General features: G+C 30.6%; 1 protein-coding gene across 18 annotated transcripts in view; it reads right to left on the bottom strand.

The window, feature by feature from the left end:
- Positions 1-26,860, bottom strand: part of LOC107446947 (protein still life, isoform SIF type 1) — a 270,767-nt gene that overhangs the window by 121,987 nt on the left and 121,920 nt on the right. For all 18 annotated transcript variants that reach the window (XM_071177065.2, XM_071177071.2, XM_071177067.2 and 15 more), the window contains exons 3-4: positions 23,702-23,883; positions 4,149-4,267 (exon numbers count right to left, since the gene is read on the bottom strand). In XM_071177065.2, the coding sequence (XP_071033166.2) occupies positions 4,149-4,267; positions 23,702-23,883 (301 nt within the window). The remainder of the gene's footprint in view (positions 1-4,148; positions 4,268-23,701; positions 23,884-26,860) is intronic.

The raw sequence follows: 26,860 nt of genomic DNA, 5'->3' as shown, positions 1-26,860 counted from the left end.
TAAACAAAACTGTAAATTTAAACTATCTATGAAATTTGTTCATAAAGAAGTATTTGGATTTCAAATAGCTTTTTAAAAAATCGCCAATTTGGCAAGATTTTTTTTCCTATAAGAAAACTATTAAAACTAATAAATAATTATTATTTTTCCACATAAGAAATGAGCTTGAACAATGCAGCACTAAAATCCACTTTACAGATATTTTTTTTCCATCAGATTGACATTCGTCATTCAGGCATTAGAAGGGCAGATTCGTTGGCCACTCTTTCAAGGGCACCCTATTAGGTGGGGTAGCGTTGCTCCCACAATAAGGGCAGATAGTACAAATAATGAAAGAACATCCATGTCTTTTCCGGGATTTGACCCCAGGACCTTTGAAGAACTTTACAAGTACAAAAAATTAGATCAGAAATGCTTTTCATTTTCACAAAACTGTGCGTATTATTTATATTTGCAATTTGTGCATTCTTCACAGATAGCTCTGGAAAAATTCGAGAAAATTTATCCTATCCTAATAGTTATGACAACAATCTTACAAAAATGAAGGTACTCTGTAATTTGCATAAAAATGTTAATTCATATGACCTTAGTCAGTCCTAAAAGAGGTGCATACGAATTGGAAAACAAATTCGATCTTATGTATGCCACAAGGCACAAGTATAGGCAACAATTTAGTTCAATTAAGTTCAAGCAACAATTTATGAATTAGTAGGCCTACCTACTGACTATACGGCTATTGTCACCTGATTAATGTGATTTAAACAAGCAATCAAAAACTTTCAAATTAAAATGAATAATATTGAGTTTAAGTGCCCAAAATAAAAAACTAAACTCCACCCAGAGAGAAATCAGTTTCTGATTTTCAAGTTAAAAACTAAGGAAAAGTCACTTTTTAACTTCAAACTACTCGATGAAGAAATCGCACCAATTAAAGTAGATAAATGTTACCTACAAACTATGTTGAAAATAACGTGTAAAAACTGTCATAAAAAGTCAAAGGAGTACACCTTTCCATAAAAGCCATATCATATTCAAACACGAAATTGAATCCATACTTCAAAAAGTTAATTTATCGATATTATATATATAAGATCGATTTAAGACATATTGATATTATTTTAGCTTGTTCACGTCCAATCTTAACCACTATATTAGTGAGTCTCTGAAGAAAATTTTGGTCCAAGCCGATGGCAAAGTTCGGAGGGAAAAGATGGAGTTTTTCCATTTCTCTTTTTTAATGTTGGAAGATTATAGTAAATACAAATTGAAAGTTTACTGATGAAATAAAACAATAATTACTTTATTTTAGAAACAATGGTCATTATACAACTAAACAAACGAAAATAATTAGGATCAGACGCCTTTGATAGCGATTAAGAGTCTTTGAACCTGAGTAAATTTTGATATTGGTCGGACCTAACGTCAAGAATTCAAGTGCTTGAATTTTTCCCAATGGACAGTTATTAGCATGCCAAGAGATCCATAGTTGGTGATTTATCGAAAGATAAAATAACCCAAAACAAAGTCAACTCCACGTCATTAATAATAAATTTGAAATAATTTGGCTATAGCTCAATGTCAAAAAGTTCATGAGAATTAATATAACTGGAACATTTTTTGTGGTAAGTGAAATAATGTAACTTAAGGAACAAAGAGTTATAAATAGATAGAATAGAAGAGTTATAAATAGAAATATATTAATAAATTTTAGATTTAAATTGAATTAAAAAATTATCCGTAACATTGATTGTTAAGAAGAGAATAAAATATTTATTTTGCTTTTTATAAAATGTAATAAAAATTAAATAATTAGTTTAATTTAATTAAAATTAGATTAAGAATGATTAAAAAAAATGAAATTTATGAAGTTAAAGATATTTTAGAAGCTAGGAAATATGTAATGCCTGTCGGGGCATCGCAAATGGTTGGTACAAAACCATCTCAGAATCGGAAATGTTGATAACTATACAGCTAAGCTCAATGCCAACTTTTATAGAAATACTAAAAAAAAAAAAATGCACACCAAGCAATTTTTACCTATTATTGTATCGGAAATAGTTAGGGTTTACGTTATTCTCTTATCCAGACACTTAGCTCTGAAAGTTGCAATCACTCATTAATACCCTAATTTCACGCACATCGTACATTGTTTATTTTAATTTAAATATTGTTAACGCGTCATTTGTTCGTTCGCTTAAATTTGTCTTTTCATCTACGCCAATTTATGGTATATACACTGGTGGACAAAATTAAGAGATGTAAAGCATTTTCGCACATTCATTCGCGCGTGCAAGATACCCGCACACCGCTCCATGTGTTTGACAATGATTCCGTGCATGCCCAGAGGTACAGGCAGGAGGTCCTAGAGCCCTATGTGGGTCTTTTCAGGGGCGCTGTTGTTCCTGAGTTCATTTTTATGGACGACAATGTGCGATCACATAGGGCTCTCATGGTTGATAAGTATCTGGAAAGCGAGGATATTCAACGAATGGATTGGCCAGCCAAATCCCCTGACCTGAATCCCATTGAACATGCTTGGGATGCTCTTGGGAGAGCTATTGCGATGCGCCAATCTCCCCCCAGAACCATTCTAGAGTTAAAAATTGCTCTGGTGCAAGAATGGGAGGGTCTTCCACAAGTCCTCCTTAACTCCCTTATTAACAGTATGCATACTCGTTGTGCATGCTGTCTGTCTATCAGGGGTGACCATACACCACACTAGAGGCAACACACACTGTACAAGCCTCACTTTTATTGTCATCTTTTATCCTTAAGTTCAGACTACATTGGATTTACTGGCAATAGGTCTTGCTAGTGAATGGCACTTTCATTTTTGTTTTGCATACTTTATTATCATGGAATAAGCTATATCCATAACAAATTTCATTTATTTATATTCAGTATTTTTTGAGATATTTGGGAAAATGTCTTCCATCTCTTACTTTTGTCTACCAGTGCATTTTACGTAGTTTCAACCTTTTGTATGTAGACCAATTTCAATTACCTCATCAATGTTTCTAAATTGAGTTATGACTAGTACCAATGTTCAACTCTTTAAAAAATTTTTTTTAATTCCTACTTATTATTTATTTTGTTATTCTTATGACAACAAAATCAGAAGGATTGGTCATTGTAATTTCAGCAGATTTTGCCTTTATATTGGTTTGGTTAACAAGCAAAATAATTCAGATGAGTTCTTCCGAAAGAATAACAAACACCTGTTCCATGTTTATTTATATTTGAAAAAAATAATTCGATCAAGAATAAAAAAGATAAATAGCACAAAAAAGTTTATAATAAAGGGATTCTCAGATTTTGTTTTAAATTATCCTTAAATGATATTTAAAAATTGAAGAGTAAGTTAAATTTGAAAATATCAAAAATATTTAATTATAATTTATTAAATATATTGCCAATTTTTAGTAACTAACACATTAGAAAAGCACGAAGTGCTAATTTAATATTTTAGAAAGGTTTTTTTAATTATTATTATTAATCTGAAACTGGATATATTTTTAAGGTTTTAATCATAAGTAATAAACAAAGCAGAAAGCGTTGATTTCATACGCTTCAAAGTTCTGGAAAGAATCTGGATACATTTGGTTCAAAGAATCTGGATACATTTTTCAGGTTTTTATTATACAATACTGCTCAGAAAAGCTCAAAGAGTTGATTTAATATTTTTAAAAGTTTTTTTAATGAATTTGAATTCACTTTTAAAGTTTTAATAAGACTATGAATAACTCAGTGGCGATAATAAAATAATGTTACAATAATTGAGAAGTATTGTAACAATAAAGTTGTAAAAATGTTTACTAATACTATCATAGTTAAAGTTCGATAGTATTTTAGTAATTACGTTATAGTGGTGTGGTAAATATTAAGTTATAAGAATAATAATTAAGTTGTAATAATGTAATAATATTAGACCCATTAAAATTTAATTTTGGTAAAATAATCAAGCTCTAATCATTTTGATTTATAATTTTTCATACAATTTGCCCTTATTTCCGACATTTTGTAAGAAAGATAAACAATACTTATTACAGGAATATAATTTTATTGAATACACGAATGCTAAACTTTATTATATTTTATGAGTTCTACAAAAGTTTAAAATAAAAACAAAAATTGAGTTTCATACTTACACAGCAGTCTCGAAACTGTTTGGCATCGACTGGTGAGGTAAAATTCAATCCCCAGGTATCTCCAGAAGTAGGATCTTTCCAATAAACAAAACATTCGGAGGCCTGACCTAATCTTGTACCTATAAGTAAAAAAGAATAATTCGTAACATTTTGTTAGCAAATATTAATAAGACGTTATATGGATTATTCACAGATAAATCCGATTTAAACTACGAATGTCATAATGGCAAGGAAAAATATAGTGTTGTTCTTTCTTTCGATGCAAATGATCTGTATTTGAGGAGAAAAAAGGAGTAAACCTATCTGCGCTATGTACAATGCTCAAAATAAAATACGGATCACCCTGAATAACTTTTGATTCTAATGATCAGATTTTCACGTTCTAAGACTCCATCTTAAAGGTTCGAGGGGATTACTTCATATATGCTAATTAATTAGTACCACTGATGATTTAAGTCACGAAATCAGGCAGAAAAACGTACTTTATCTGCCTAAAAAAATACCTTTTTTTTGACTGATGCGGATTTCTGACCCAAAAATATAGGGAGCAGCCGCAATTTAAGAAACAGGGTCCCCATGGAGAGAGGTCCAAAGTGCGGACACCTTGATTTTTTATTTTATTTTTTTGCGCAATTTCACCCTATCTCGAAATCATTTTTAGGAAATTCCAAAGTGTAAACACAGTTAAAAATTAGTTTGTTCAAATATAATTCCAGGCAAAATATAACTTTTAGATGATATTAATTATTTGTTGTTATTTATGTAAAAATTGCGGAAAAAATTTGAATTGAAAGGCGTACATTTTCTAACATTATTTTAAAGAATACAATTTAACATGGCAACATACAAAATTTGAGTGAATTGGGTTAAATAGTTTTTCAGAAATCGTCATTATTTGACCGATTTCGCTCAAATTTCGCATTTTGCCATGTAAAGTTGGATTCCTCAAAATTATGTAAAAAAATTTTAAAAACTTACAATTCAAAATATTTTCGACTATTATAAAATAAAATAATAAAAAAATAATAAATATTTGTTAAAAGCTATTTTTTGGATTGTACTCGGATAACTGAATTTTATAATGCTGTTCAAAATTTTTTCAATTCGCTTAAAATAAGACGGAATACGAAAAAAATAAAATTAACACTAAAGTGTCAAAACTTTGGATCGGTCTCCTGATCATACTATGTCGATCATATTCCCTATAATTTGGGGGGGGGGATATTTAAGAATTCGAATGAATTGAAAAAAAAAAGGTTTATCCAGAGAAAGTTCGGTTTTGTCTCTAATTTCTGAAATTAAAATAACGTCTGCACTGAGTAATTAGCCTATCTGAGGCCACCCTCTCAAACTACTTAAAGGGAGTCTTAGAACAGGAAGATCCTATCATTAGATCAAAAGATATTCAGGGGGGAGGGGGTCCTTTTTTTATGTTTCGCTCCGCACATTGTGTAAAAGATAAATAAATAAATAAATAAATAAAGAATGGAACACACTTCTTGATAAGATTTTCACTTACTAAGACTAAGTAGTAACGCCGTCTAAGACTCAGGAGAGCAGTTGAAAGTTAAGACCCCTGAGTGGAAATTTTACTTTCTGCTCTTTTCGCCAAACCTCGAGAACCATTTAAGCGAATCTAAAAATGTTGCATACAGCTCAAAAAGTCTTTATCTAAAAATAATTCCGACCAAAAAAATTTTTTAATAATTGTTTATACTTTTTTTGAAATTTAAATTGAAAAATAGAAGAAGTAAGTCATGCAATTTCCCCCCTCCTTTTAAATGATGTGATTTTAATTAATTAAATACAAAATCGGAGCTCGTTGGGTCGACTGGTTTTGAAAAAAATCACACATTTCAAATTTAATTCCTTATGAACTGTACTCAACCCATATCGTTCACATTTTGTCTTCTATAATTAAAGACTTTATAGATGACGAAAAAATTTGTATACTTTAATAATTAAAATGTTTCGACTATTTTGAAACAAAGTAATAAATAACAAGCAAAATAATTTTTTTGCATTAAATTGTCTTTGGATTTTATAATTTTTTTTAAAATTTTATGCAAAAATGTTTGATTCAGTTATATAGTTTTTGAAAGACAGTGAAATACGTAAAAACTAAAATTAACATTAATGGGTTCAATTCGAATTTTTAACTGCTTTCCTGGCCGGATTCTAATTTTAGATTATATCTATTGTTATAAACATATTTAAGGCGACTCACTCATATCATTATGATAAAGTTTCAGTAAGAGGAAATCCACTTATTAGTTCAAAAGTTATTCAGAAAATTTCTTTTATTTATTTATTTGTTTTTGTTTTACGAAAAACGAGGGGAGGGGGAACACTTAACTGATTATTTTGTGATGTGAGGTGTAAAGGAATGAAATAACATTTTTTTTTTTTACCAGATTAAAAATCAGGTTTTTATGCAACTTGACTCATAATTGCTAATATTATTCGAATAAGAACTTTAAAACTTTTTTATTGATATAAATGCCAATGCCAAGGGGAAGGAATATCTTTTTTTTAAATTTTTGGAGAATGTTTTTCTAGAGTTTCATTATTTTTAAGATTTCGAAAAAGGCTTACATTTAAACTCCTTGCATGAGAAACTTCATAGATATTATAATTAACAAATGGATCGGTGTAATTTTTACTGACGTTCTAATTACAAGCAATATACATTTTGGTATATTTTAATTATAAAAAAACGGTCTAATGGTTATTAAAAATCTGTTAGATTATCGGAATTACAGTTGCACTAAAATATAAAATCAAAAAAAGTAGTTTGAAATTTTTTCTTCATTCCTATTCAAAAATTTATCAATAATTAATTTCGAAAGTTAAATAAATTTCAGTGAGGAACAACTGATTCTCTTAGATGTAAGTGACTGCTAATAAGTGTAAAGGTGGAAAATTATTGTTCGGAGGTGAGCCGTGTTTCGAAGATTTTACCTTTAACGCAGAAAAAGACATCGGTGGCGTTTCATGCGGTATTTCATAATCATAAAATATTAAAATGCTAAATATAATATTTTTCACTTATTTTGACAAAAATTCATACAAAATAATGAAATAAAATAGGAAAAATATGTTTAATAAAAATTCTGCTTCAAAGGGTTCACCGGGATAGCTTTACGGTGATTCAACAAAATTGCACACACGTATTTTAAATAAATTCACGAAATTGTCTACTTGTGTGAGGTTTACAAAATTAAACGCTATTTTTTTATTCATCATCCTCATCATAGTTAGTCAGACAGCCCAATGAGGGCCAATGTCTTCCTTATGAAGATTTTTCCATAACGACTTCCAATTTATCTTTGATCTCCAATTCTTTTCTTTAATTGCAAGAAAAGCAGACTCTACTGAATCAGGCCATTTCAACAGCAGCCTCCCCCCCCTTCTTGTTCCAGTGGGTCTAAAAAACAATATCTTTTTTACTGTGCATTACTCATTCGAATCACGTAGGCCGTCCAAGTCATTCTATTCATTTTCATGTATTTAATAATATCATGTTGTTTATAATTCTTGTACAGTTGAAAGTTAAACCTCCTTCTCCAGTTATTATTTTATTTTACACCACCCAGTATACTCCGCAAAATCTTTCCCTCAAATGTTGCGATACAATTTTTCTTCAGTTTTGTCTCTTTTTTTTATTAGTACCATCGAAATTGCCAACAAAAACATTTTTCTGTTTTTTTTTAATTTGTTCTACTGGAAGGTGTTCCTACATACCTATCGCACTTACAAGACTTGGGGGGAAAAAAGGAAAGGTTTTTTTCCCGGGGAAGAAAGCATGCTCTCTGACAATTTTCCATTTCATTTAAATCGAAAAACCGGGATTAAGGGTAAGAAAGGATGCACACATTATTGCAGACACATCCAAAGGGGGCTTCTCGTGTTTAATTCATGATTCCGACCTCCCTTTCTTTGATGGAAAAGGAAAAAGGGCAGGATTCCTTCAGAATACATGAATGGCAAATAAGTCTTAAGTATTCCGGAAGAGGGTAAAAAGAGAACAAAAAAAAAAAGAATCCTGGGCGTTTGGTATGTAGGAAGGATGATACGGTGGAAATTGAATCCTTTTTAGCAGCTTTAGATTTCTCGATCCTGTACTCTGGACACCTAAAATACTTAGTTAGATGGAAACTTTATCATACCGATTAGATTCTTTAAGATATGCAAATTTTACGATTCGGAATTCGTTTCCTTCGATTTAAATACTAATTTAATCTAAGATGTAATATTCCATCAGATATTTGGATTTTCGGTTCACTTTAAATATTTTCAGTCTTAATGATGGGGTGATTTTGGTTTTTATTAATGGAGCAAATAAGTTTTTGAATGAAAAGAACAATATGAGTTCAACTGGATTTCAATTGCCAAAGATTAAAGTCACGGCAATTATAATACACAACTGTAATTATTATTTTGGCGACGCTTATAAACCATCTCATTCTTATTGTTGAATTGATCTTGATGTTAAAGATTTTCAGTGGTTATCCCGTCAACCACTTTCGCCAACACTGCATATATCTTCCAAATTTATTTCAACATGGAATGAACCATGAAGAAATAGACAAAATGTAAATAAAATTTTTGTATGCAAAAAAAAAAACAAGAAAATATTTAAATCTGCACCACATCCAAATTTATTTTCAGATTTGGCAAAAATGGTCGACGGGATAATACGTAAGTTTCGCTTAAATAAAGTGAAACAACGCTTTGATAGATTTCTATAGGAAAAAATTAAAGTGACACTCATTATAATACACAACTTTTAGTTGTCGGCTTGGTGACGAATGCAAATCACCACAAAAGTATTTAGACAGTATTCACAGTCTTATGGATGAATTAATCTCGGTGTTTTTAAATTTGTAAATAAGTTTCTGAGTGGGTTAAAAAAGTGCAGCATGATTTTCATAAATTTGTATAGGCAAAGAAAATAAAGATGACTTCAATTATAATACGCAGCTTTCAGTTGCTGGTTTGTTGTCAACCATCACAAAGGTATTTGGTCAGTATTTAGTTTTATTGATTCATTAATCTTGCTGTTGCTAAATTTGAAAATAAATTAAGCTGTTTGAAGAAGATCAGGTTAAAAGAAGGTTCAAAGAAAAGCAGGTTCTGACCAGGTAAAGAAGATTCAAACAGATGGATTAGATACCAAAATGTTTTTACTAGATTTCTATAGCCAGTAAGTGAAAACCGTCACTAAGGTATTTATTGTGAAGTAATTTGAGCATTCAAACCTTATACCATGCGACAGCCTTGTGAGCTTCGTTCTGTATCACGTTCAAATGAGTGAAATAGTCCAGTTCGATTCCAGTTTAAGTTTAGTACGATTTACACTCAAAATGTTTATGAAAATTATACTTTAATAGCGTTTCAAAATCTGCTTTTTTTCCGAAACTAGTAGCCTAATTTCTGCAGATGTGTTGGTTTTGAATCCTTCGTAACACTTTAGAATCAAAAGTACTCAATTAATATGTTTGAAACCATATACTTCCATAAAAACAGAGGTGGCCATTAGAGTGGGTCTAAAAAAATGCGCACTTTAGCGCGGAAAAGTTGCCTATTGTCATAGGAATAAAAATGGCATGAAAAATTTAAAATCGGTAAATATCTTTAGTTAGCGCATCGCACTTGAAATTAATAGAACTATCCCGCCTTTTTAAATTTTTTTAAGTGGGATTTTGAAATAATCCCACCTTAAATTTTTACGATTGATAGATAGTTTAGTATTCCAAATAAATTAAGTTATTTGAAATAATTTAATTTTTTACATTTGCTCAACGTTTCAGAGAAAAAACGATGTTTACCAATTTTCTTAATTTTCATATAGCTCATTATCTAAAATCAGAACAGCCTAAAACTCAGCACTTACAGATTATTGCACTTCGAGATTCACTTACTTTTTACCAAACATACTATTCAACTTTTTAGCCGGTTATTTACAGCTATTGACAAAGATTTTCAGTGGAATTAAACTGCATTATTTTACGTTTTTTTTTACACACATGAAGTGTGATTTTCTGGACAAATGAGGCATAGCGTATCTAGTCTTTGGTGTTGCTCGAATAGAGAGTCTTCTCTAGTTTCCTGTTCATACATTTTATCCAATGTCTCAGTCACAAGTTCATACTTTCCCACAGCCTAGGGGAAGAAGAAACTTTGGTACCTTTTATTTTATTTTATAACCGTCATTGAACAGCCGATCCAATTTAATGGGTTTACGACTACTTATGTTCAACTCCGTAACCTTGTAATTTTTAACCTAATCCAGAAGACAAGGGAATTCCTGGATCGTGTATTGAGAGAAGTTTTGCTTTCTTGGAGGAGTTTTTAATAACGCTAACCCGCATTTGCGTTACATGGAGAGGAAGACCACGAGAACCTCCCACAGTTAGCCTGGTGGCAAGGGGACTCTAGCCCATGATCCATCTACCACTGAGGGTATTTCTTGTCAGCACTGTGGTCGGCGCAAGCCGAATGCGGAATTCATATCGACAGGCATTCGAACCCGGTTCGCCTCGTTGGAAGGTGATCACTCTATCCCCTGAGCCATCGCGGTTCAAACTTGGTACTTCTCAAATGTGCGTAATATCAGAATTAATGGGTTATTTAATATTATCCTCACTTAAGTCGTGGAGTATTGGAGAAGAATATACCAAGCAAGAATTTTGTTTAATGATTACAAAATAATCCGAAGGTTGAAAGTTCATCCCCAATTACCACGACATTTTTAACACTCTTTTTTCTTTGGAACGGTTTTGTCTTCTTTTTACGATTTATCTTATATACAACTTAAAGATTCGGTTGGCAGCAGTTACCCGTCTGGAATAGGACTAAGGAATTTGTCAATTGTCAATTCTGCTGGACAATGGTCGGAGGTTACAATGAGACCTGACAAGGGTCGCATTCGAAATGATCATATTGTAGGTAGGAATTTTTTAAGCAATGGCCAAATTTCGTACAACCGAAGATCAACTTTCTAGCTTCGAATTACTTTGAAATCACTAATTGAGCACCGTGGAGGCTCAGGGAATAGAACACTCGCCTCCCAATTAGGTGACCCAAGTTCGAATCCCAGCTATTGATGGTTGCTACGAATTCTGCTCCCGACTCACACTGACCACATATAGTCTGTACACAAACAGCACGAGACGCATTGGCTTAAGGCACTGAGCTGTCATTGTGAGGGACTGGAGTTCAATCCCCAGTGGTGGCTCTAAGCACACCCAGCTTCAAATAGATGGGAAGTAAAGGCAGCTCGTGCTCCATCCATACCACATTGCGTCTCATTCATCACGAAACTGTTCTCTTAAACTCTAGGAGTCCTTGACCCACTTTTGAGAGAAATTTTACTAAAATACTGCATTTTTAAAGCAATTTTAAATGACACGGATTTGAAAATTAACATAGGGTGAGTCGGGGGGGGGGGATGGGAATACGGGCAAGATGGGCACATCCACAAAATTTTCTATTGATTTTTCAGGTTGCAACACTGCAGTTGATGAAGGTCAGATAAGAATACGAATAGAACTGTCTACTACAAAACCCTTGGAACCTTAGATTTTAGCTGACTTTAACTGCGGAAAATCACACTTTTAAATTGAAATTTCTAAATGTTTACATTTATAATAGATTAAAATTTGTTCTTCTGATTTTCTATTTTTTTCTTGATTTTTTTTAAATAAATGTATGGTAAGCAGCTTCGGCCAGGAATTGGTTGGGACGTGGCGTGTTTTTGCTGTCGGCCGGAATTTTCCAGCCGTCGGCAGGCACTTTTGCCCTGTAGTTAGTACTTGCGAAAGATTGCAGGTCTTCTCTACTCATAGGTTGTGTTCTAATAAGATCTGAGTCGTAGTGGCTCAGGGGATAGAGCATTCGCCTTCCAATGAGTAGAACCGGGTTCGATACCCAGCGATGACTGGTCAATAGGAGTGTCGCACCCGGTTCGCACCGACCACAGTGCTGACGTAAAATATCCTCAATAGTAGACGGATCATGGGTTAGAGTCTCCTTGCCCTCAGACTAGCCGTGGGAGGTTTTCGTGGTATTCCTTTCCATATAAAGTAAATGCGGTTTAGTTCCATCAAAATAAGTCTTCCAGAAAGGCAAATGTCTCCCCATACTTGATCCAGGAGTTCCCTTGTCTTCTGGATTGGGTTCAAAATGACAAGGCAACGGAGTTGAACAACAGTAGTCGTGAACCCAAAAATTAGGTTGGTTGTTCAAAGACGGTTATAAAATAAAATAATGTGTGACTCCAAGTCTTGAGTCAATGAATTCGGTATTTAGTCCTTCAGTGATGTTGTAGCCTATGTGGAGATTTTCTAGAACTTACTCATAGACAATTAGGCTTGGTTCTCTTAAGCCGATGTCTAAAAGATCACTTTAAGTTATGCTCATTTTTTGACGTTATTTTATACCAGCGGGATGTTTATATACCGTTGATTATTTTTACAGCATTATCACTTGTGGAAACGAGAAGTATTAGATGTGTTACTGATGATCTTTTTCCACTGAACCAAAAAGTTACTTAATAATGTCTAAAATGCCAACCAATTATAATTTGGTTAGATAATGCAAACTGGAAATTTATTTTCATCCATATAAAAGAGAATTATCCATGACAAATATAAAGGCCATTTTGTAACATACGTAAGGCACTGATTTTGAGAAGATTCGATTTTGAGAAGATCAAATCGATGATTCAGACTCTTGAGAGTTTTTCGAATGTTCTCGCTTCAGTGAAGATAGAAAGTCATTTAAAGTAGAAATTGTTTCGGTCATTTATTTGCCATTTTTTAAACTTATTTATTTTTTCCTGGAGAAACTTCGTCGTACAAATTATTGTTTTACAATCTGTGACAAATGGTTTCTACTCTTAAAAGTAACAACATTCTTCCTACTTAATGTCATTTAATACAGTATTAAAGTTGAATTAGATGCTTGCATTTAATGTGCGCTCAATTTAATTAATTGCATTTCACCATTTTGTAATTTTTGTAGCAACTCGTGTAAGTGACCCTTCATGTCATTCCGATTTAAACTTAAAATCAGTTACTTTCTAATTCAAAATAGTACATTAACTCGAAATGAAAAGTGTTTACCATAATCACGAGACATTCCTGAATTTCAATTGTGCTCAAAATTTCCGAGTTTTTGGCATCGAACAAATATCGTAGGTGTTGACAGCCACCACACGACAAAGAATTAACGATAGGGATTCCCAATAATAAAGCAAACTCCATTCATAGCCCGAAGCCGAGCCCGGCCGGGATACGTCAATTCATTGTTACAAATTCTCTAATGTTGATCCCCCAGCCGGGCAAAACTTCCGGGTATTGCGGGATGCCTTTGTAATGCCTCAAGAGATGCAGCATCGATTACTGCTAAATTTAGAAACCTTGCTCCTCATCCCCCCCTGTGCAGATCCTTCTTACATCTGTGCTTGCCTTTCTTATTACGGTGTATTTTCTTTGGCGTAAAAAATAAGCAAAAGTGCACGGATCACAGTTCCATAGATAATTGGTTTTCCTTGCTTTGGCGAAGAAGCCATATCTTTCGAAAAATTGCGAATTCTATACCCATTTTCATCCGCTTTGGCACGGCCAATGCATATTCCAAAATCTCTATTGGACTCACGTTTTTTCTCCAAACTATAATTATCCTGAAACTTCGGATTTTGAATATGTTTTTGAAATTTTGAAAATGATTGTTGAAAGGGGAAAAGAAATGTCTGCGTTATTGTTATGTAAATTTTTTAAGAAGACTGCTTTGCTGTTTCGGAGAAACGAAATTGAAGCATAAAGGTTTTTTTATCTAACTATTTCTGGTATATATGAAATATTTAGAAAGAGATCTGATAGTAATTTGAATGGGAATTCTTTAAAATTAGATTTTTTAAAATAGATGCTTCAAGAAGTGTTCTTGATACAAAATTGAACATTAGTTTAGTATATCAGCTTTAAAAAGTAAATATAGTTAAATTATTATTAATTAAAGCTTGTATTTTTGGGTTTATTTAAAAAATAATAAAATGTGTGGTGATTAAGAAAATGAAGAGCAAAATTTCAGTATTGAAAGTCATGTAATTAACTCGATGAAATATATAATAAAATAAAAGAATTAAAGATAAATAAACATTAAAATGAAATTTGATTAATCAAAAAATAATTAATCTAAAGTCAAAGTTAATTATCAACTAAAAAAATTAATTATTAAATAAAACTATAAATTATAAAATAGAAATGATTATAAAATAAAAACGAATATAAAATAAAAATGATTGTAAAATAAAAATGATTGTAAAATAAAAATGATTGTAAAATAAAAATGATTGTAAAATAAAAATGATTGTAAAATAAAAATAATTATAAAATAAAAATATAAAATAAAATTAATCATAAACTGAAATTGAAAAATATTCACCAGCATTATTATGGAATACAGGGTACTAATTGTAGAAAAGATCAAATAACACGTTTAATCGAAATTTAGAGACAAACTATGCCGATGTCCAAAGTGATTTTTTTTAAAAATTAACTTATTTTTATTTCAGATTAATGTCATTTGCTATGATTGTTTGCTGATCCCTTTTATTAGAAATTTTATTCTCTTATTTTATTTTATAACTGGCGTTGAACAGATTTCCAAATTTTTGATTTTACGTCTAAAAATGTTCAACGCAGAAGACAAGGTAACAATTGAATCAAGCCTTGGAACAAAGTAGCTTTCATGGAGGATTTTTTGACGGAACTAACTCGCCTTTGCGTTACATGAAAGGGAAAGCCGCGAAAACCTCTTATGGTTAGACGGGGTATCCATGATCCATTTATTGTTGAGGATATTTTACGCTTCTATTCCCTTATTGTGATTTATTAAAGAAAAATACAAAATAAAAATAATAATTTGGGGAGGATGTAGTAGGCTTATTATTAAACTGATTAAAAAATATATAATGTTAAGTTTTTCGACTTGCATAAGATTCGAATTAAATTAGTATTTTTTTCGTGGAAAAAGGAGTGGTACACCGGGAAAATAAAAAATTTACGTTCCTAGGATTGAAAGATTGACATTCTAGAACAAAAAAATCATTATTTTGATGCATTTTTAAGAATTAAAGCTCAGATTCTAGAAAGTTCAAAACATAATTTCAAAAAACTTTGTCCTATTTTGAAGTTTTTAATATTTAGTATTTAAGTTGAAAGTTAAAAAGGTTAAGACATTATGAATAATAGTGAAGGTTTAGTTTGAATGTGAGACATGAAAGTAATGCAGTGTAAAATAAACATATATATATATATATATATATATATATATATATATATATATATATATATATATATATATATATATATATATATATATATATATATATATATATATATATATATATATATATATATATATATATATATAACACAGTAAAAAGATAAGAAAGAATAAAATAAAAGAGAAATTAGCGAAGAAATTTGAGAAAAAGTAATAATAAGTTTTCTTAACTGCCCTTAAGTTGCAAATACACAGGAGAAATAAATTTAGCTTAAAAAAAACAAGGAGGAAATATAATTTTAAAAAGAATAAGGAAACCTATAAACAAATAAAATGTTTTTAAAAATATTTGAAATTTTTCAAAATTATTGCATTTTTAAAGAAAAAAAAATCAAAAACACCGGAAAAAAAAAGGAAAATGCATAGCCTCGTCGTCAGCTCACAGTATTATATCCGGAAAAAGGAGTGCTCGTCCGTCCGTTTACGAGAGTAGTCTGTTTAGGAGAAGGGTTACATTAATAAGGAATACTCTAGCCATCAATTGTTATTAGAATAATTGCAATGATTTAGAAATAATTAAATAATCTATAACAACTATTTACATTGAAATTTACTTAAGCGTAACGAAATTATAATATTTATGGTACAAAAAGAGAAGATTAGAAAATCTAGTATATGCCTTTGTTATACCAGTTGAAAAGAAAGATGTGATGGAAGTTATTTCTAAACAGCTGAGACTCACCCTATCTTCATGGTACATTTTCAAATCATTTAGCATCGCTACACCAATTTCATTATTTTTCGATAGATTAAAATGTCTCAGTTCCTTAATACAAGTTTGAGCATCACTTAAAGTTTTCATTTTTGGTTTGTATTCAGAAAGCAATTGAGCATCAGTGTTTTCATTTTCACTCTCGGCATCATTATTTGCAACCATTTCAACAATTTCTTCCATATTTAAATCATTCCTTTGACACTCAATATTTTGGTCAATGTTTACAAATCATTACAGTTGACAACACTTTCTCCAGTCAAGCGAATCAAATTTGTTAATTCAGAAAAAAAGCAACAGAATTTGTGTCATCCACGACAGCTGTAAGGATATTGCATTCTGGTGTATCTTTTTTGAAGCCTGCCTTAGTGAAACAGTATAAAATGGTTGAGCTTTTCACTTTTTTCCAGGCTGCTATTATCCACAAAGAAGCTTTTAAAACATCAGTTTTTATGTTTTCTTTATTTAGCCCATCTATAGCTCGTAATCAAGTGTTTTAAAATGAGTTGCCGATAAAACACTTTGAAGTTTTTAATGACACCTTGATGAAATGTTAGGCAAACAAACGTTACATTTGGAGGAACGAATGCAATTTTTACATTCTTTAGATTAATTGTAGGGCGAGACGCTGCGTTATCAAGAACTTTCCTGTTTTTGCAGCCCATTTTTTTTATCATGTTCAAGCAACCACTCAGTCATTACATTCTGGGTCATCGTCAATCTACTTTCCATTGTATTCCAAGCCTAAATAAATTCATCCCTTTAAAACACTTATTTGATTTTCCTATTATCAACTCTTGTTCTTCCGTCATACTCGTGCAAAGTAAAATCGCCAATCTGTTTTTTGACGTTTTACCTCCTTCACACTTTTCCGGTAATACCCGAAAAAAATACCAAGTCTCATCAGCATTTAATATGTCTTCGGGTCCTTCAATAAGGAAGGTAGCTTCTCCAACCATTCTTTAACCATGTCACAGAAGCGGACTCTTTGCTTATTGATTTAAAAAAAATCATATGCCTCTTTCTGAACTTTTCTAACCATCCATTAGAAACTGTAAAATCCTTTATCCCCAACTTCTCAGCTGCCTCTCTAGCCTTTTCCTGTAACATTGGTCCTGATAATAAATATTTTTCGCTTCTAACTTGAGGAAACCATTCAAAAACGCATCTGTCAATTTTAAATCCAGGTCCGTTTTTTTAAGATATTCTAATTTGGTTCTTATTTCCATTTTCGCACCAAAGTTTCCTGAGTTTTTCCCTACTTTTAATGATGTCTGCTGCCTTTCCAATTTTAAAGAGTTCGGCCAATTTTTGGACACTGCTTTTTTGATGTTTGGAATACTCTAAAAGTTCAATTTTTTTCCATTAAAGTTGAAACTTTACGCTTCATTGTTGAACAATAAGAGATTTTCTCAAGAATACAAATCTTTTAAAAGTTTTATCTCAAATACTCATTCAACAGATGTACTAGTTACAAAGAAATGAAAATGTTTTTCATAATTACTCAGATACTCAAGTGAGTCACATGATGGGGACACATATTATTATGTCACAAGTCCATTTCTATCAATTTCTCTCCATCACTTGATAAGAAAAGTGGTAATACCTCCACTGAGAGTAAATGCATATAGAAAAAAGGATAAGACAATTCTTACCTGTAAGACACCAGCAGGCCCTATTCACTATGAATCAAGAGTCTGAATAAACGTTTGATTTATATGAACAACTGGATGATTAAGATTTTTATTCTTTTCTTTTAACCCAGGTAGGGTGAGTGCAGATATCAAACTGATTAGAAGAAGAAAAGAAATTTCAGTGAGGAATTGACGTGTCACTTAAACTTGTGGGGAAATTAAGAGTGAGCATGTGGGGTCACAACTGTGTGGTCCAGATAAAAAGAGCCAAAGAGGATGTTGTCTGAAATATTTTACATGAGCAGAATCACTTTCTTTCTTTCTTGAAGATAAAGAAAGGTGACAGGAGAATGATAGAGTCTTTAGAGTTGAAATAGCTTAATGTTTTTAGTTATGGATAAGGCAAACAATTAACATGTTTCATAAAATGTTGGCCAGAGGCATTTTTTTTTCAAATTCAGAAAAAGTCGTGTCCGGTTTGAAGAGATAGAAAATAACGCTTCAGGGCAAAAATGACTGTCCGCGTCTGGTTACGGGAGTGTCCGCTTTGCGGAGAATGTACACAATGGTTTATTCATAGAAGATTCCCGGATAATTAAAAATATATCCATATTGAGAGGCGTCCGTTTTGCAGGAGTGTCCATGACAGGAGGTTTCACTGTATGTATATATATATGCATGTATAAGTTTAGCTCTAAATTTTTTATTTGAGATTAAAATCTGTATTTGTAAAGTTTGTTAAGATACATAATTCAAATTTAGAAAATAAATAACTTCAAATGTGTTACATTCGTTTCGTAAAAAAATCATACTTCTTTCATTGGAAGATCAACAGTATTGGATGTGTCTACAGTGGCCCCATTAAGACAAATTTGTTTGTTTGTGCCTAATTTCTGGTTAATTATAATTATACAGTACAAAAGAAACTATCGAAATAGGTAAAAAAGAACAAGATAGTCCATAACAGGTTATAACCTTTTGTCGAAATTCTAAGAACAAACTATGTTAATAAAAGAGTAAATCTGAAAACTGCTTTGCACCCTAAAAACCTTAGTTTACAAGTTTTTACTTAAGTATTCACAGTGTGATTATGCAAGTGTTACTGGAAAAAAAATAATAAAACAGACCACCCTGAATTACTTTAAATCTAATGACACCTTGAACTACTATTGGTCTAATGATCGAATTTTCATATTATTGGACTCCATCTTACTAGTTCGAAGAGGTGACCTCAAATATGCTAATTAATTAGTGCAGATGATATTTTAAGCTACTATATCAGACACAAAAACCTACTTTACAATTTTAAATAAATGCTTATTATTTTTTAATATTTTATTTAATAATATTTATTTTATTTGTTAATAAATGTTTGATATCATTTTAAAGAAAAAATTTTGCATGACAACATGTAAAATTTAAGCGAAATCGTTTGAATATTCCCTGAGAAATCAAATTTTAAAAATATGTCTCTTTTAAAATTCTATTTTTTAGAAAATTGCTTTCAAATTTTGTAATTTTTCATTTAAAATTACATTCTTAAAAATTATTTAAAAAATTGCTTACAATTTGAAAATTTTTCAACTATTCTTAAATAAAATAATAAAAAATAATAAGTGCTTACTAAAAATAATTTTTTGCATTTCAATTGCGAATTTTATAATTGTGCCCAAATATTTTTCAATTCGCTTAAAAATTTCTCGAGATAGGGTGGAATATGCAAAAATTAAAATTAACCTTAAAGAGTCTATTGGACCACTCTCTTGACCAAACTATTAGCACCATATTTCCTAGATTGCGGCTAACCCCCTGTAATTTATGGGTCAGAAATCCGAAACAGCTGAAAAAAGGTTTGTTTATTCCGAGAAAGTGAGTTTTTGTGCTGATTTCGCAACCTAAAATATCGTCCGCACTGACTAACTAACATATTTGAGGCCACCTCCTCCAACCAATAAGATTGAGTCCTAGAACGTGAAGATACGATCACTAGATCAAAAGTTGTTCAGGGTGGTGCACTTTTCTTTTTTTTTTTTAAAAAATTGCACTTCAATTTCGTTAATCTACTATTTCTCATAGAGGAAATTTAACCTATAAATTGTAATAGTAGAATAATATAATCAAGGTATTCATCCTAGCTTCTCACCCCCCTATTTATTTTTAATAATTCTTTCCAAAATATTTCTTTCACTTGAGATTATAAAATCGCTGTTTTATCATAATTTAATCATTTTGCGAGTCATTCAAGTTAATCACCAAATTAATAAATTATATTAAAACAATTGTTTTTTATCTTATTTGATTGGAATTTTCAACAGTAATTATGAAAAAAAAAATTAACGTAAAATTAAGACAATTTAGACAAACGAAAGTACCAAGTTGTTATAGGAAAGTGTCAGTAGTCCTCTTCTCCAGAGGTCTTCACAATTATTGTATTTTTCCGTTTGGCGAAAACCATCTCTGTACTTCAAATTTCACTGAAAAGGACCTGTATGTTCTCTTGAGACAAATTGTCCAATATGTTGGATAAAATTTGTTTCAATTTTATCCCATAAATAAATAATACTTAATGATTTTTTAATGTTTGTATGCCATTATATATATATAAAGTGATTGTCTATGTGAAAATACAATAAACCTTACCTTAGTTATTCTCAGTTTTTTTAAAAATACAATGAAGAATTATACCAATGATAAGCAAGAAAGCCGTGGTGGCTCAGGTGATAGAGCGCACTCCTTCCAATGAGAGGAACCGAGTTCAAATCCCAGCGATGGTTGGTCGATACGATTTCCGCACTCGGGTTGCACCGACCACAGTGCTGACGTTAAATATCCTTAGTGGTAGACGAATCATGGATTAGAGTCCTCTTGCCGTGAGAGGTTTTTTTTTTAGTTTTCCTCCCCATGTAACGTAAATGCGGGTTAGTCCTCTATGTCGGCAAATTTCTCCCAATACTTGATCTAAGAGTTCCCTTGTCTTCTGGATTGGGTTCAAAATTGCAAGGCTATGAAGATGAACATTTGTTCAACTCCATAAGATGATTCAATGACGGTTATAAAAGTAAAATGGTAAGTAAGAAACTCAATTCAAGAAGCATTTTGGACAATTGGATTACCTAGTGAAATCTTGTGATTTGACGGTGGATTTTGCTTAACGACTAAAATGTAAAAAATTACACTGTAAAAATATCCTGCATTCTGCAAACATTTGTTGTTTTATTATGCAATAATTAAAAAAAAAGTTAATTAAGTACAATTAATTGAATTTGAGATAAGACATATATTATTGCATTTAGGACTTTATTTTCTTCTAAGCTACATATTTCTTGAATGAAGTGGCAAATATTACATGAATATTAGGCGAAGTGGCAAAAAAATTCACTTCTTCATTTGTTATATTGATATTTTATTGATGATTTATATTGATAAATTGTTATATTGATAATTTCTTATATTTCTATAAAATGAATCCTTAAAAAAAATTAACAAAAAGCTAATTCACTTCAGATCAAACTTTAGAAAATTTAAGATCATTTTATCAATTTGAAAAAGTCCTCACTCCCTTTTGTCAAATATTTTATTTGACCGAAGAATTTTTCACATCATCAAATCAAAATTAATGAAGTGAATATTATTAAAGAGGAAAAAATCACTTTTTAGCATTCTATTGACAAATACGTTAAGAAATTTTTTTTTAAATGCATATTTAGTATTTTTAGATTACATATACTACAAATTTTACCCGTTTCTGATGATTTAATAATAATTTTTCATAATTATTGCAAGTAGAACAGTTTAACAGGGCCCAATACCACGCACTCTTGGACCTTACGCAGACAAAGTGCTCACCCACCACCTTATCGACTGCAGCCAGTGATGCTCGACTTCGGTGTTCTACTGGGAACCATGTCTCTTTACGATCAGTTCACTGTGAAACCGGTTAAGGTTAAAGAATTTCTTTTAAAAAGTCCATAATCGAACCAAATGTTTCGTTGGTAATAAGAGAGCTAAAATTGTTCTTAAATCATAAACTTGAAAAAAGAAGGAAAAAAAAAAACGAAATTTCTCTACCTTGCTAGAGTGTTTTTTCTTTGGTTGGAATAACAGAACTTCAAATGAGTTGATACGTCAGTTTCAGCGAGTTATATAAGGGCCTAAATGATTGTTTTATAAAAATTCTAGTCTAGTATTTCTATAGAACAAACATTTTTACAAACAACATAAAAGTTGTTATCATTAAAATATTTGACAAACCGAAAAGTCTCTAGTTTAATTTAAAACAATGGCTAATACTAAACCACTTAGAAAGCTCCATTTTTTAAAAATATCTCTCCCTAACCATCTAATTGAAGTTTTTGAACAGTTTTTAAAGATGCTGCTGAAATTAATTAATGATTGCACTAATAATTAATCAGTAATTATCCACTAATTTTCAAATTGAATTATCCTCTCATTTTCTAGTTATAAAGTTCGTCAGAAAATGGCGCTTTGGACTAGCAGAACGGAAAACCTTAAAATATTGTTTTCTTGTGATGCTAGATCATTTTAACAGAAGTGTTTACTGGGGGCGGGAATCTGCTAATTTTGTGTTTAGACTGCATCATGTTTTTCTGCAAATAATTGTTAATTTAAAAACGCGGTTCAACTGTGCAACGTGTCAATAAAATTTCAAAATAGTTTCTAAACTTTTGGGAGCATAAATATTTTAGCTTCTTCAACAATATATAACCATTTGCAATAAGCCCATACTCTGATTGGTCTGATTCATTACCTTTTTACGATCTTTCTTTTCTTGATTTATTTCACCGTAACTGTTGCCATAGCGACGCGTTAGTGACAAAAAAATTATTGTAACTGACAATAGCTCGAGTCTACAACAAGTTTTACCAAATAAATATAGCTTTATAAATTTATTGAAAAATTTACTATTTTATTATTTTTTAATTTTGAAAATTGCTGTCGAAAAGAATATGAAAGATTCTTGTAAAAAGGGCATTCAAAAGATTATTGCTTTCTCATTTACTTTTTTTTTATCTTATAATTATGTTTATCTGTCTAAAGTAAATAAATTATGTTTTCTGTTCATCACCCACTAATTCCGCTTTTATATTATTTATCATAGATACTTTTTTCCTTTTTTTATTGCTATTAAAAGTACTCTTCATCTCAAAATTAGATTTACCTGCTTCAAGAATATAAATGATGATAATAACTCCACAGGTTTTCATAAATTTTAAAATTTTAATTTTGCAATTAATATTTATTTGCTCCAGAAGTTTTGTTTAATTTTATTGAATAATTTTAAACTGACAGCAAAATAACGTAAGAGAAATTTTTTTTGTGTAAAAATTTCCATATAAATATTTAAACTAAGTTTACGAAATTTTGTGCTGCGATTGCAAATAACTATCAAGGTAAGTGATACAAATTACAAGCTCAGTGCTTGACTATCTGGCATGAGGAGTTCATAAATACTTGTTTTTTGTCGGTCCCTCAAATCTCTGAAAGCTTTACATTTTATTCCTAAGTATGAACGAAACAGCTTTTAAGTTATAAAATAATCCTCTAAGTGTGAACTGAGAAGTTTTAAATAAACGTCCATTATTGTAGGCAGTGTATGTATTTCCGTTTTATAATCAGGATTACTAGTCTTAAGTAGATAAAAATGTAACTACACAATGCTATAATCTCTCTTTTTCTCCTTTTTTGTGAATTGTTGTTCAAACGTGTATTAAGAAAGTATTATTTATTAACTTTCTTTTTTTTATTTAATTCATTAATACTTTTTTTAAATCCTTATTAGTTTCAATTTCAATTCAGCAACCAAGATAAGCAAGAGAGGGAGGCGTGTAGTTCACCTGGCTGAACAAGACGGACATCGAGTATCTTTTCCACCTGTGAGTTGTAGGCAGTGATGTGGAAGATGCATTCCGGGCTGTCCTGCACACACGTGATATTCACCGGCACCAGATCTTCGGACACCTGCTGCCATCTGGCGGCTCCCGTTGAAGAGCTCACATGGAAAACCTCCGCCCAGAGCCTGTTAACATATACAACAACAATTATGCTTCAGAGAAGAACAATAAAACATAAAATGTATTTCTTTTTATGCAAACTTTTTCTTGCTTAATGATTGTTCAAGTCTTTATTTTAACCTTTTTTTTCTTTCATAAATCATAACAAGTCATTTGCTGAATGATTTAATCAAATTATTAATAAAATCAAATTAATAAATTAATAAAATTTTGATTTTGATTAAAATGCAGCACTTTTGTCATTCATTTTGTCTACGGTGTGCTTTATTAATATTTTTGACCCTTTATTAATATTTATGCGATGGTTAGTAAAAAAAAAAATAAACAAGTAAAATTTAAAATTCGAAAGAAAATGAAATTAATATTTCGAACAACTCGCTAACATTAGGATTCCTCGTATTACTTCAATAAAAAATAAAATGTATTCTTTATTAAAATTTTAAATGTATTCTATTTATTTAATTTGTTTAATAAATTATTAAACAATTTGGTATTTTGCAATAATAAATGCGTAAATTTGTATTTTTTAAATTTTAGACAAATTGCAAAACTAAAAAAAAAAAAATTATGGACTAATGATTACGATTATAATTATTCATTCTTCTTCTTAATTTTCTTATATTCTTCTTTTCGTTCTTTTCTTAATTTTTTTTTTTTTTTTCAATTTCACGTCGGGCATTAATTTGAATACAGATATAGATACAACAAAAAGTAAGGGAAGTAGACAAAGGATTTCAATGAAAACCAGTTTAAACGATTCAATGAAGTAAATACTTCCAGAATTTATAGAAAGTGAAGCTACGTATACTAATTTAAATTGTAAATTTAATTCCAGAACTGATTCAAAGGGATGAATATATTCATTAAATTATAGTGTAGGAATGAATTTCACAATTATAGCAAATTGTAGTATATGTGTAAATACAGCAATTGTATTGTAGCAATTGAATTGAATATGTGCAGTTTGTATTGCAGGTTTAATTTTAGAACTAACAAGCATTTAGAAAAAAAATTCCTTAAAATATAGCGAGATCTACGATAATTATGATCATTCGCTGACAAGAAGGAAGCAAAGGAAGACATACGAATGATGCAATTAATAAAGTTTCCTGATTTCTGTACAGAGAAAAAAAATTCAGGTAAAATTGCCGTTTTAATAACGACATGGTAATTTTATGGAACTGCGTATTATCGTTATAATAATGAAATTTTTAAAAAAAGAAATACAATTCTGGTTAATAAAACCAAAACATACGGAATTTAAACAATTCTTTTGACAATTTTTCCTATCATATGGTAACAGTTAAACCGAAATTCTGGTTTTCTAACTTACAGTTCTTGCTATCGCGCATTTAGTAGAATAAATAAAACTGAAAAGTTAACCGAATAGATGATTTTTATACCATGCTCTAAGATATCATGATAAAATTAATAAATTTTTCCACATTTATAAAATTTTATTACGTATTATAAAACCACTCTTAATTATTATATTTACCAAAATCATTACCAAAGCGCTTCAGTAAAAATCACCAAGCTTTTTGATGTTCCCATAGAGCCAGAAATTAGGAAAATTTTACCATATTCTGGTAGTTTTGACCATACATTTTTCTCTGTGTAGAGGAAAGTAATACAATTTAAGACATCGACCTTTTCTTAAACTATTTTTGATTCGCTCAGAAGTTTCTTAGCTTTAAAATAGTAAGTGAATAATTAATCACAGCAACCCACGTACTGTATAGTTGTATCAATCCTAAAGTAGGAGTGAAGCAGCAAAAACACACGCATGAATAAAAATACATTATATTGTAGAACTAACTAAGGAATCAGTTTGAAATGGCGCATACTGCTTTGTATTGCAAAGTTAATAGAAAATGATGCAAATACACACTTTGTAATTTAGGGTTAACTTTATACTTAATACAAAGGGACGCATATATACATTAGTTTGCATTGTAACATGGAATGCAGAATTATTGTTAAATGACGCATATTTACAGCACTTTATATTTCAGAGTTAATTTTGGAACTAACAAACATTCAGAAAAAGAAATTTCCGTAAAATTGAATTTAGAGATAATGTAAATTGACGCACGCCTACAACACTATTGTAGATTGATCTTAGAACTAACAACCATTTAAGAACTGAAAAAAAAAATAAAAATAACAAGTTCGTTGATAAATCCTATATGATAAATAATGAAGGAATGAAAGAGACAAGGATGATAAAACTAATAAAGTTTATTGATTTATGATAGAAAGCAATACAATTTAATACAGTGGCATTTTCTTTTCACGCTAAAACGACGCTTTAAACAAAGTTATTCCTTAAACTTTAACCATTACTTATTCCATCAGACGACTCTGCTTCAAAATAGTAAGTGAATGAGTAAATACAGCGACCCACGTACCAGCTTGAATACTGTATCGATCCTATAGTGGGTGAGAAGCAGCAATAATATGGATAAAAAAATAAAACAAGAAACTTCCGTTTCAGAATAGTTTTAGTATTGTAGTCACGTCTCTGTCGAGTCTTTTATCAGCAAAACTAGACCCGAATAATAACTAGTATTCAATATTGAGTCAGGTGTATTTTTTCTCTGTCGTTCATGCGCTTAAAATTTTTATTAATTGCGTTCTTTTAGTCAATAACAAAACTTATGAAACAGTTTATAACTTGATTGGAACCTGTTACTTTCGTTCTTTTTTTTAAATGACTATGTAGTTAAATTACTGGAATACTTAATGGAATCCTATTTCATGAGCAAAGATGATTGAATAAAATTTTTTTTTATAAAAGTATTTTATATTTATACAGTTTTATAAAATTATTGTAGTAAAATATTATAATAAAATGTACTATTCTTAATTTACTATACCAATTCGATAAATTTATCACATTATAGGATCTTCATTATCGCAGAATCACGGCAAGCCGTGAAGAAATTTGAGGTTTTCAATTATTAACAATTATTTCAATTA

Source organism: Parasteatoda tepidariorum, chromosome 2 (genome assembly GCF_982258835.1).
Source record: "Parasteatoda tepidariorum strain Cologne lab strain chromosome 2, Ptep-v5.0, whole genome shotgun sequence".
Taxonomy (NCBI): Eukaryota; Metazoa; Arthropoda; class Arachnida; order Araneae; family Theridiidae; genus Parasteatoda; species Parasteatoda tepidariorum.
Note: the sequence above shows the minus strand (reverse complement) of the source record. Positions and strands in the feature narration are given on the sequence as shown.